A 13810-nucleotide genomic window follows, 5' to 3' on the forward strand; every position below is an offset into this window, starting at 1 on the left:
CTTCATAAATAAAGGATAATAATAATAATAATAATAATAATAATAATAATAATAATAATAATAATAATAATAAAGGTTGAGTCTCCCATATCCAAATATTCCGAAATACGGACTTATTTTTGGCATGACTGAGATAATGAAACCCTTGATTTTTGAAGGTTCAATGTACACAATCCTTGTCTAAGGCACAAATTATTAAAATATTGTATAACATTACCTTCAGGCTGTGTGTATAAGGTGTATATAAAATATAAATGAATTTCATTTCTGTACACAAACTTTGCTTGAGGCACAAAATTATTGAAAATATTGTAAATAATTACCTGTAGGCTATGTGTATAAATTGTATATAACACATAAATGCATTCTGGGTCCCATTCCCAAGATATTTCATTATGATATGCAAATATTCCAAAATACAGAATATTCCGTTATCCAAAATACCCCAGGTCCCAAGCATTTTGGATATGGGAGACTCAAGCTGTAATAATAATAATAATAATAATAATAATAATAATAATAATAATAATAATAATGTGAAAAGAGTATATCATGTACTTCAATTAATTGTCAAGTAAAAATCTTTGCTGACATACAATAGGTGAAATATGAAATATGCCTGAGATGCATATTTACTAGAGATGAGAGGTTCGGGTTCTGAGTAAACCAAACACACCCGCACATAGGGGTTCCGAGCCGAACAGAGGGCCTGATTCAGACCCGCTTGCAAGCGCTATGCGCTCACGAGCTGGTCGATGTTTGGCCACTGCGCATGCGCATGCCGCAGCTGGCTCCGACGTGCGCATGCACGAGACCCGGCTAGTGACGGGCGCTCCGTCGCTACGGGTCTCGCACCAAAGCGGGGCAGCTGTCGATTTTGATTGACAGCTTGCCCCGTTTTGTAGGCGGGCAGGGGGGTGGCTGGCCAAACAGAGGCGTTCCCGAAGGAACGCCTGCCGTTTGGGGGCGGCCCCACTGACATCACTCGTGATGTCAGTGGGTGAGCTTCCGGCTCTAATAGAGCCGAAAGCTCACTGGGGCTTGCGGGAACGAGACCCTACCACAAGGGTCTCATCGCAAGCCTCAATGGTCGCGATGGTCGAGACCATCGCGACCATCACCTGGCCGCTCGCAATAGCTGTGGGTGGTCACCCACAGATAAGCACACACAAAAAAAAACGCCCGGATTCAGAGCGAGCGCTCTTTCACAGCATCCGGCTCTGAATCAGGCCCAGAGTCCCAGTTCAGAATCACTTTGGGGTTCCAAGTAGTGGTTGTGCTAAGTACAGGGGAACCCTACGCAATTTTTTCCCTGTATTTGCACAACCAGGACTGGCTCTGAAAGTCCAGGGCTGGTTGTGTATTTAGTGCAGGATCCCACGACATTTTTTTTTTAAACATTAACTCTTTCAAGCATTTTACAGTAAGATACATGCATGCATCTCGCTGATGTATGCATGTATCTCTGTCAAATCGAACTGCTCATACTGAAAATGAAACCATGAAGCAGTTCATTTGGGGCTTTGAAGTTAATTTTGGAGTGGGATTTGCTGTTCGATTTGGACATGAACATACAAAATCGAATAGTAAATCCCTTCTTAAACTGAAACAAGATCGAATTTGAGTTGAAAATCAAAAGCAAAATCCAGTCTTAGTAAATTTGAGATTTGCTAAGGGATTTTGCTGTTCAATTCGATCTCAGGAGATTTCAGGTATTCATAAAAATTAATCTCTAATCGAACTTTAGTAAATTTACCCCCTGGCGACAAATTCATCTTAATTCAGGATAGATGTACAGTATACTATTTGCTGGTACCAGTGCAATATTTGCTGTATTATTTCAAATGTAAGCAAATTCAAGGACTTCAAATACTATCAAACATATCAAATTCAAGGACATCAAATACTATCTAACAGATCTACATTGGATGTCATATTCATTAATGTACAAAACTAATTAATTCTGCATGTATTTTTCATTATTTTTAATATTAGGTGCTGATATAGCCAAAAATGATGGCATCTACTCTAAATACTTCACCAATTTCACCCAAAATGGAAGATACAGCTTAAAAGTACGTGTTGAGGGTGGGGACACAGCGAGCCGATTGGCAGTGCCTATAAATCGTGGCCATTACATTCCTGGATATACAGGAAATGGTATGTAATGTTACATTTAATACAACATAGTAAAATCACATACTGTATGAGAGCACTCTTCTCCATACAGTATAATATTCTGATAACTGATTATATTCAAATTCTTATATATACCCGTACAGGTGATACTTCATAAATTAACTTGATGTAATGTATCCCCAAATTCAAAAGATAAAGATATTAGCAGCAAACCAGATATTCCATGTTGTTATAGAGACAGAAGGCTGTGGAGTGTGCTTTTATGTAAATCATAAAAATCCAAGTTGTCTGTAAATAATTGTACAGTAGGGGGTGCTCTATTCATTACAGTACACACACTCTCCTAATGAAAACTAACATGATGACATACCGGTACTCATAGGTTACATGCAATGACATTAGTATACTTCATGTAGGATGAAGTTTATATTTTGACACTATTTGTGCATTCTATAGTAAGACGTATCTACAGTCATGATAACGATTCCTACTGTATCATAACATTTGTCACTAGTTAAGCATATTTGCAAACATTCTGGCAGCCCCCTCCGGGAGGGGGTTGCAAGGTTGGTGCAACAGAGGGTGTGGGGGCAGCTTAACTGGGCAGTGCGGGGGCATGCAGGTGCAATCGCATCATCACGGCCCCACCCTTTGCTTTATAATGCCGATACTATTGCATTGAAAAGCAGGGGGCAGGGCTACAATGATGCGATTCAGCTTAGCCCCCCCGGACCGCACACCCCCGCGGGGGGATCACGGGGGGGGGGGTTTGGGGGGGGGGGTTGCTATTCCGGGAAAACTTGCCTACTCTTGTGGGGTGCCCAGAGCGGAACACAATTTTCAGTAGGCTCCCGGCAGTCCTGGGAGAGTAGGCAAGTATGCAGTTAAGCCTGACATTGTGCAGATTTTGACAAGAATAGTTTTCTATTTTTTCTAATTAAAATTTTAAATGTGTGAGGGGAGAGGGAAAGGTACAGATATGGTTTTCTCTTGGTACTATAGCCAGGTAAGTACCTTTTTAAGTTATGATAATTTTATAGTCATTAAATGATTGGTCACAGAGTAGGAAAGCCACTCCGCACTCATTATCAGGGGTGCCGAGAGGGGGGAAGCAGGTACTAATTACCCTTGCCTTGGTCCGGTGCCACCCCCCCTCGATCTTACCTCACATCAGCCCAGAACACGCTGCTTTGTTCTGGGCTGCAGCAGCTGTTCTTATGCTTGCGGCGGGGCAATCACATTGATTGCCCCCTCCTGGCTTTGTGCCGGGCTGAGGGGCTCACAGTGCCCCGCGACGCTGCAAAATTATTTTTCTTTTATTCTAAGGGGATGTGACCACACCCCCATCCCCAGGGCCCGGCACGACTCTCTATGCCCTTGCTTGTTAGTAATGCTTACACCCAACATGGTACATAACTGTCATAAGGATACTAGAAATAATGATTTTATGCAAGTACAGGGTTCCTTAATGCAGTAAAGCCTACATACACAAGAATTCAGATAAGTAATTAAGTCTCTCACCTGCTCATGTAGTTTTTCTAGGATCATCCAAAGAAGCAGGTAGATAGACTTGGTCCACTGTAGAATAGTGTTATCCTGAACAGCGGATAAGAACAGTGGAGTCCGACAGATAGCAAGTCCTGTTTGCCAGGGTATTTCCGCATGGCACTATGCGGGTGGTACCAGCGAGGTCGTTGTGGCGCGGGCTGTCTGGTGGCGGAGCTGGTGTCTGGCGGGGGGCTTTGGCTGCGCGCGTTGTTGTGTGGGCCTGTTGTCACTCTGCGCTGGTAAGGCCTGGCGGTTTCTCCGTTCCGTTTGGCATGGGTGCCGCCATTTTGCCTTCTGGCCATGTGATGCGGCTGGCCAATCCTGGTGAGTCACATGTTCCCTCCAGCCAGTAACAGCACGGCATGGGGTATTTAGGAAGGTTCAGTGCCTTCCTTCTTTATCAGTGCAACGTGTATCTCAGCCTAGCTGAGAGGGAGTTCTCTGTGCTTATCCTGTTCCTGTGAAATTCACTGTCTGCCAGTCTGCCTGTCAGCTCCTAGATTCCGCTGGACTACCCCGCTTCCTCCACCACCCTTGCCCATACCTGAGTGCCTGAGCCTGCTGACATCCTGCTCATTTGCCTTAGTTCACTACCTGCATACCTGGCTTATTATTTCCTGCATCACTACCTGCATACCTGGTTGATTATTCCAGTCTCACTACCTGCACACCTGGACAGTTCTAATTGTTTCTACTTGGACATTAACCCATTACTCCCACCACAGAACTCTAGTGCATGTTTATATATACCTGGACCTTTATTTACTGCCATATTTTATTTCTACTCAAGCACCTATTAAAAAACCTAGTTTTATATTCAAACCCGCTTCTGTGATTGCTCCTGCTACCACCCCGGGTCCACAAATAACCCAGAACATAACACTGTTCAGTCTTGGGCCTTGTAACAGAAAATCCAAGTATGCAGGGAAAAGGCAGAGACAGGTCAGGCCTGAGCAAAGGTCTGGTAATGGGGTATACAAGTATGCAGGGCAGTGCCACATTAGGGCTTTAATGCTTTGTGCATGATGCAATAATGTTGTGCAAATGGGGATGGGCCAGACAGCACTCGGGAAGCACGTTATTGCAGCTGTATACATGGCAGGGTATCTGCTTGTAGCATTCAAAGGACGGTCAGGCTATGGGTGGCACTCTGCTAGCCAGAAGCAAGGGCCATGAGGCAGTGATTGTGCCACCCACAGAGTCCTGTGTGGCAGCACCAGAAACACACCACTAATTATGGCCTTGTGCACAGCAAAGGCAGATGCAGGTCAGGTCCGGTTCAAGGTCTGGTAACAGGGTATCCCATACTTACGGGCTGCCCCCTCTGGGCTACAATGGTGCTTGATAAGTGGGTGCAATGGGGGGTGGGGGGAGCACGGGGGGCGACGGCCAATCCAGGAGAGTTGCCTTCTCTTGCTTCTCTTGCTGGGGGCTGGCAGCACCACCCAATTTTCAGGAGGCTCCCAGCAGAACCAGGAGAGTAGGCAACCATGGGATATCCAAGTATGGAAGGAACTGCTAACAGGCATAGGACTTAGGAAGCAAGCATCCATGAGATGACTAATAACCTAACAAGACTAATCACCTAACAATGACTGTTAGGTGAGACACCTTTAAATACTGAGTAGCTGCTTGAAATCATGGTGCCAAACCTCTATCAATCAGAACTGGATCCGGGAACAGTAGCCTGCTTTCAACGAACAGACAACTAATGCTGATAATATAACCTAATGTGCTGTTTGTCTCTTTTTTACCGTTTCTCACAAGCTCCTTCATTCTGCTCTGTCCCATTACCAATGCTTTATTTTTCTCTTGTGACCTTTCCTCCTGGTATCCTACTATCTGTTGTGTGCCATCAAACATCTTCTTTTTTCCTAATGTCTTGCTTCTCATGCACTCCCCCCTACTCTCTTCCCTCCTCAGAAGTTACTACCTCTCTTGAACAGTTCTCAGAATTCACAACAATTACCACTGCCAGCTCATACTCTCTGTGAATGTAGCTATCCCCTGATGGTCCTTTGAAGAAGGGTTGTGGGATGATTATGTTACAAAGGCAGAGTCGAATTAAGTGCCACATAGGCCTGGGGCTCAAAATGATCAGGAAGGAGCTGTGACCTGTGCTGTGTGGGTGTGGCCAGTGCCATATGGGTGTGTACACCCCATACACTATAAGCCCCAATGTGTCCACAAATTAGTAGAAACAGAAATATTGCATTATTTTGTGAAGAAAATAGAAATTCAATTTTTAATACTTAGGATTTATAGCCAACTATGTGGACAGCTGGTGACTATGCTGTCATCATTATTAGCCTATTTTTATGTGGAGACCTGGAGCTATAGTCCCATCCAACCCATTGTTAATCTGGTCTGCACAGGGGTCCATGTCTCAGACTCATAGAAGTCCTAAATTACACCTGCACTACCTAAAGTGGTTTATTGCTATATAATCAAGTATGTCTGACTCATATAGTATGTATATTACAACTCTTATACTGTACAAGTAACATAACTTACAGTAGTTGCATCTATGTGAGTCTTTGTGAAGCACGTAATCCAAATATATATGAAGTTTGTATATGGGGTTCACTATAGGTAGGGGCATTTTCATGGGCGCCGAGAGAGGGAGGGAGCGGGTACTACCTTGGCCTGGGCTTGCTGTAGAGGCACCGCGGGGGTCCAGGTCCAACACTGCCTCCCCCCTCTTACCTGTCAGTGTCCAGCACATGTTGCTATGTACTGGGCTGCAGTGGAAGACCCCCCTTGGATCTGCACCAGGCTGAGGGGCTCAAAACCCCCCATTCTCCCCAGCACACAGCGCCACTTTGCAGTGCTGCAAAAAGGGTATTTTCCTAAGGGGCGTGGCCACATATCCCACGGTGAGGCCACGCCCCCTTTCCCTGGGCTGGCTCCTTACAGCCCTGGGCATTTTAAAAAATAGTGCTGCCTCTGGCGCATGCGCAGATGATAATAGTGACTATGCCAAACTTCCGTCAATACCTACTGTATGTAAATATGGCACTGGCTACATGTCCAGTGATTTCTTGCACAGCCACCAGCTAAGTAAATACAAAGGGTGCAGGATGTGCAGTGCTGCCCTCCCCCCCCCCCTTGTCCTAGGCACCCTGTACTCATTACAGATAAGCCATTGACTGTAGGTATGAAGACAAGTACATATAAATGTCTTTAAACAGACATGCATTTTTAAGTAGTACATTTAGCATGTTATGAATAGTAATATTTATCACAACACAACAAAAAGCTGGGCGCTAGTCAAAATTAGGTAAAAATAGATATAATTATCATATAGCAGCACACACCTGTAGGTTTTTGTGAACCTACTAAAAAACAAACTATCCGAGGATAGTTGAAAATACAACTGAGATCGCTAGAATGATGTTGCGCTAGTGTTTTAAATGTAATCAAAAAACATTGGGATACCTTGACATGACAGAAATTAAAACCAAGACGCCAATAATCAATTCAAAATACAGTTTGTAAAAAGCATATAATATCAATAACAATATAAAACATGTAATCATGCATATGATAAATGCATAAATATATGAACACCACTCCAGAAATCCTTGGATAGCTGTATAAATAGACACAGCACTGAGGGCCTGATTCAGAGCCGCTCGTAAGCGCCCGCTTGTTCGCTGTGAGCGATGTTCACACAACTGCGCATGCGTATGGGTCGTAATGCGCATGCGCAAAACAGTCATTGCAGTCGGAAATCGTGCGCTCGTAAAACAGCGAGGGGCTGCTAATTTGATTGACAGAATGTACCGTTTGTGGGTGGTAACAGGGGAAGGTGCTTCGAAATCGGGGGAGTGGAGATCCGAACGCAGGCGTGCCTAACGGTCAAAAGGGCGTTTAATGGGAGTGCATAATTAGTAAAGGAGCGTCATCGACCACGTCACTTGGTTGTCTTTTAGCCTGAACTGCTCGCAGTGATAGCGGTAAGAAAAAGCTACCACAAGCATTGCGAGCAGTTCAGATGCCTTTCGATGTTTCCGATTAATCTAATAAATACCAGAGATGACGTGTGATGCGAACGGCAAAGGGGCGTCTTTACAAAATAGCTCAGACATAGAGGCGTCAACACACCGCAAAGAGCGAGCGCTCAATTTAAATATCCGGCCCCTTTTTTAGAACGAGCGGCCGCAAATAGCGTCCGGCTCTGAATCAGGCCCTGAGTCCGCAATATAAAGGATTTCCTCACAAGGTATCAGATTATAATAATGTATTGTAATAAAGTCACATAGCTCTCACCGGACTTGTATATATCCAGCTGCCTTTGTGATCCAGGTATTAGGGATTTCATCTCCACTTATAAGTGCACAGCTCCCATGCCGTATATTAAGACAACTGGCTGAGGTCAGGTATAGTCCGGCAAGGTAGTGACAATATCAATAGTAGGTATTACTGACGCATTTTGCTTCCGTTTTAGGAGGCTTTATCCATGCTAGCGATCTCAATAGTAATATTTCTGTATTATATGTCATGTTTTTGTGTTACTGTGTATCCATGTACGGCACTGCAGAAACTTTGTGGAGCCAAAAGAATAGTAGAATAAATATAAAGATTATATATATGATTATTTATATTTATTTATTTAATTACTGTTATTATATTTATTCCAGGTACAATTTCTATGAACCCTCCAAGACCTGTGGTTAATGATGCTGACTCTCACGTTACCTTGGGTCAACTAAGTAGAATAATTTCAGGAGGCTTTTTTACAGTAAATAATGTGCCAACAAATGCACAAAATATCATCTACAGTCCTGGAAAAATAACTGATTTGGAGGCAAAAGCAAAAGGGAACTCAATTATATTGTCTTGGACAGCAACTGGAGATGACCTGGACCAAGGAAGGGGTAAGCTAAAAGTGAAAAGAACTGAAGACTATGTGGCATATTTATCACAATCAGATGTGGATGGAATGTGATAATATCGCCCAAATTCCTAAGGATGTATCAAAAATCGCATGTAGGGACAGAGGACCTTATTCAGAGTCGGTCGCGAGCGCTGAGCACTCGCAACCGACTCGATGTTGGTCCACAGGGCATGCGCACGATGGAGACGGCTCCATCGTGTGCATGCGCGAGCCCCCGCTAATGACGGATCACCCGTCGTTAGCGGGCTCGAAGCAGACGGAGGTAGTTGTTGATGTTGATTGACAGCTTGCTCCGTTTGCTGGGCGGGCAGCGGGCGTGCCCTTTCGGAACGCTTGCCGTTTTGTGGGCGTCCCCACATCATCAGTGATATCAGTGGGGAGCTTCCTGCTCAAACAGAGCAGGAAGCTCCCTGGGGCTTAAGGTTGACGAGACCATACCCTAGGGTCTGGTCGTAAGCCCCGATGGTCGCGATGGTCTTGACCATCACGACCATCTCCCTTAGCGGTCGTTAGAGCTGTGGGTGTTAACCCACAGCCTAACGACCGACATGGAGGCGGCCATTCAGGATGCAAGCGGCCGCCCTGTTTCTGAGCGACCGCTTGCATCCTACGACCGCCTCTGAATGAGGCCCAGAGTTTGCCAGAAAATAAACAGTCCCTGCGAATCCTCTACTTGCACATCTCTGGGTATTTTTCGCAAAAAATACCCTGAGACTGTGCCTGCACATGGTCCCCAGGCTACCCCACCTCGCGACTCCCCCCCGACAATTTCCTCTCCCCACAACAATTTCCTCCCCCTTAGCTTACCTGCACTTACCTGCACGTTGATCTCCACTGGGACTCCTATAAGCTGGCTTCTGCTCCATGATCCCAGTCAGCTGTTCTGTGCTGTGAACTGGAATCTCGGTTTACAGTACAGAGCATCTGACCGGGATCACAAACCAGGAGCCCAGCCATCAGGTGACCGGAGCCACAGAGGGGCTCTCCGATCACCAGCCCCGATGCAGGTAAGTGTTATTTTTTTGTTTTATTTAAATTTTTTTGTCTTTGTAATTGGCCTGTGGTCTATCAGAGACACACATGGCTTATCACAGAACCCTACTCCAGGCTCTGTTTTCCTTGTTAGCAGGCAGGGAAGGCTGAGCTGAAATAGGTGAAACTGGTGGGGGGTGACACCTCCAGGTAGTGTTATTATCGCAGGGCTCCCTACCGGTATTTTTTCACTATTTATGTTAGAAAATCTGAAACAGAGTATGGGAAATGCGATATACTTACTGAAAGAATGCAAATTTAAGGGCTTGGAGTAGTTTGTTTATGAAAACTGCTCCAAAAGCCCTTTAATACATTTAAGTGAAACTAAAATAAAATACACCTGTTTTCACATTATTTTAGTAAAAATAATATTAGTAAATATGTCAAATGACATTAGTGTAGTTTTTGTAAAGTTAGATGGAGTCTGCCTTGGCTATCTTTAAATGAATGCATGAATTTCTGTTCTAAAATACGCCGTTTGCACAATTGCCGTTTTTCAACCTCAAGCTTTTTTTGTATTGGTTATGATACATTTGATTGCCTCATTAATGTGAATGCAGTATCAATGTATGCAACATCATCTGTATGCTGAAACTGTCAGGCAGGAATGCTTGTCCTGATATTTTCGGGCCATCTAGCTACTGACACAATTCAAGTACCATATTTCTGCTTATATTTGAAAATTGTAAAATTATGTTAGCAAACTAGCTATATTTCAATAGTTAACCTTAAAACAAATCCTGAGGATAATGTTTTCCTAAAGACTGGATTGCAAATAAATAGCACAATGTAAAATCTACAGTATGAGACCATTGTGATAAAGCAAGCTTATCTGAATCTCCAGCTGTTGTGGAAGGCTGAAGCATAGTTCTAGGACAGTTTGGAGTCACAGGTGAACTACCACTGTGCTAGAGAAAGGGGAACAGTTTTGCAACTGTTGTTTTTATTGAGAGAGGGTGTCATACCTGACGCTTTTTAAACATTTCTAATAAATATGACATATTGTAAAATCAAATATAGGCCCTCATTCAGAGCCACTCGCTAGCGGCAGTACGCTCGTTCCGAGCGATGTTCGCACATCTGCGCATGCGTACGGTTTTTAGTACGCATGCGCGAACCAGTCAGTGCAGCTGAAAATCGTTTGTACGTAATATAGCAAGTGCCTGCTATTTTGAGTGACAGAATGAGGCGTATGTGGGTGGTAACAGGGGAAGGTGCTTGAAAACGGGGAGTGGAGATCCGAACGCAGGCGTGCTTAAAGGTCAAAACTGGCGTTTTAAGGGAGTGCATAATTAATCCAGCAGCGTCATTGACCACGTCACTTGGTTTTTTTTAAATCAGAACTGCTCGCAAAATAGCGGTTGAAAAAACCAACCACAAGAATAGCGATCAGTTCATATCCTGTTTGATGTACTCGATTAATCTAATAAATAGCGGACATGACGTATGGTGCGAGCGGCCAGGGGGCGTTTTTAACAAATAAACGAGCGTATGTTTTGCTCGCTCGTTCAGACTTAGAGGTGTGAACAGACTGCAATGTGCGAACGGATCATTTGAATAGCCACCCCTTGTTTTTGAACGAACGAACGCAAATAGCGAACGGCTCTGAATGAGGGCCATAATTTCTAATAGTAATCTGAATTCAAATTTTAAGACCTATTATCAGTGGCGCCACTAGGGAGGGTGCGGACTATACCAGGTGTCACTCTCCGAGGTTGTGACACCAAATTGCCTCGACTATATTGCTGTTGAGGCCCTTTTTCAGGCATGTGTATCACCGGCAGTCTATTGGCCGCACTGAGCGTAACCGAACCCAGCGATGCAACTGGCTATTATTGTGCTTACATACGCTTGATCCATAACTCACTGTGTGTGTTGCTACTTTGATTTTTTTAGTGTCAAGATATGACCTACGCATGAATACCAGTCCAATAGATCTCAGAGACAACTTTAGAAACTCGGCTTCAGTTAATGTCTCCAACATCACACCATTATTCGCTGGATCCAGGGAAATATTCACGTTTGTACCAGGAGATGTAGTTAGAGATAATGTAATTGTTCTTTATTTTGCACTGACTGCCATTGATAAAGACAATAAGGAATCACATATTTCAAATATAGCACAGGCTGTCCTATTTACAGTTTCAGAATCTACTAGTGCCTTACCTCCTACTGGTAGCACTAGTTTACAAACTCAAAATTCTGCTCTACCAACTGAGAACACCACACTACATGACAGTACCAGCTCCTCAGCCAATAGCATGTTGTCTCCAACTGGTATTAGTGACATACCAACTGTCAGTACAAACCCACCAACAGACAGTCCTCTACATCCTACTGACACTAGTCTCTCACAGCCTAGTGTCAGTTCACCCCCTCATGACAGCAGTAGCACACCAACTGAAAACATGCAACCATCCACTGGCAGCACTGGCCAACCAGTTGTCAACACAGTGTCACTTATTAGTAACACTATGCCACCAACTGAAATATTCAGACCAACTAATAATACCGTGCCACCCCCTAGATCCACTCTACCACCAATTAATAACATTACAACACCAACTGAAGTATTCAGAACGACTAATAATACAGTGCCACCACCTAGATCTACTCTACCACCAATTAATAACATTACAACACCAACTGAAGTATTCAGAACGACTAATAATACAGTGCCACCACCTAGATCTACTCTACCACCAATTAATAACATTACAACACCAACTGAAGTATTCAGAACAACTAATAATACCTTACCACCCACTGGAACTACTCTGCCACCCACTACAAGTACACCATTACCTGAGCACACAACTGCTAACAGTAAACCAGGAACTACAATAACTGCTAGTTCCCCTGCAGATAATATAAATATAACTGTTGTAGTAGTGATAGTATGTGTTGCAGCAGTTCTGATCTGTGTAATTATATGTATTACTGTCTACTGTATAAAAAGACACAGAAGTAGATTGTATTTCACAGCTTAAAACTCCAAAACATAGAAAAAAAATTACAGGTGTATATACAGGTATATTCATCATAAGGATACTTTACCAAAATGCAAATAACAAAACATGTAAAAAAAAAAGAAATGATTTTGCAGAAGAGACTTTTTACATAGCTGATGTTACTACGGCAGTACAGTATGCTCTAAATATTCTTTTTATATTGATCTAGGTTACAGGGACACAAAATGTTTATGCTTTTATGCAAGATATAACATTATGGGTCTGATTCTGAGTGGGACATAGCTGTGTCCATGTCTGCATCTATTGGAGGTCGCTGTCTGCGTCTTTATACAAATGCCACTAACCTGGTGTACATCCATGGGTCCGAATGTACAAGGAGTGGGACGCCCGCTTTCAGCGTCCTGATTGGTAGATGTAGTTTATTTGTCCAAGTGTGGCCTCCTATGTGAGCAGTTATGCATCTGCATATGCAACCACTTTCACCGTCAAGCCCGCGACTCCTCCCATAACGCGGTCATACTAAAGACCATCTCTGTGCGTGCCCTAAGCCACCTCCCTGTCACTGCCCAGGAGTGGCCACTACATTTTTAACACATTTCTGACACTGTGCATCTCCCATATGCCTCAACTCCAACTCTGTGCACACACTATCTGGACACATAAACAGTGCGACATAGACGCATTCGCAGAAGAATAAAATGCTCCACTATGTCTGACATCGGCAGTGTGTGCAACTCAGAATCAGGCCCTATATGGACTAGAGGCAAGCTGTATATTCCCATAACTGCTGTCTTACACTTTCTTCATGACAGTTGTAAGCACAACCCGCCCATGTATGAGGATATCACGTTTATGCTTTACTAACTCACGGTACGCATACGACCACAAAATGAGGGTTCACATTTTGGATCTTAGTGAGCTAATTAGTCTGACGCCATACTGTCATTACAGAGGCTGTTTTGTAATAGTCAGGGCGGGTGCTAGGGTGTTCAGCGCCCTCCTGCAAACTATAAATTGCATCCTCCTTCCCATTTTTTATAAAGGGACAGCGCCAAAAAAAGGCATATGGTCTCACAAGAAACGGCATTCCCACACAGTAGTACCCCCGATTCAAATTATGCCACACAGTATCACAATTTTATTTACATTACACCGCACATAGTGCTCTAGATTCGCATTACACCACATAGTAGTGTCCCTTATTCACATTATGACACAC

The 13810-nt window shown here is 43.7% G+C and overlaps 1 protein-coding gene across 1 annotated transcript in view; it reads left to right on the plus strand.

Moving 5' to 3' along the window:
* LOC148540809 (uncharacterized) overlaps positions 1 to 12609 on the plus strand; it is a 236858-nt gene extending 224249 nt beyond the window's left edge. The window contains exons 24-26 of the mRNA XM_088481969.1: positions 1996 to 2160; positions 8331 to 8567; positions 11516 to 12609. Of these exons, the coding sequence (XP_088338095.1) occupies positions 1996 to 2160; positions 8331 to 8567; positions 11516 to 12609 (1496 nt within the window). The remainder of the gene's footprint in view (positions 1 to 1995; positions 2161 to 8330; positions 8568 to 11515) is intronic.
* The last annotated feature ends 1201 nt before the right edge of the window (positions 12610 to 13810 follow it).

Source organism: Taudactylus pleione, unplaced genomic scaffold (assembly GCF_031769625.1).
Source record: "Taudactylus pleione unplaced genomic scaffold, aTauple2 ptg000017l, whole genome shotgun sequence".
NCBI lineage: Eukaryota > Metazoa > Chordata > Amphibia > Anura > Myobatrachidae > Taudactylus > Taudactylus pleione.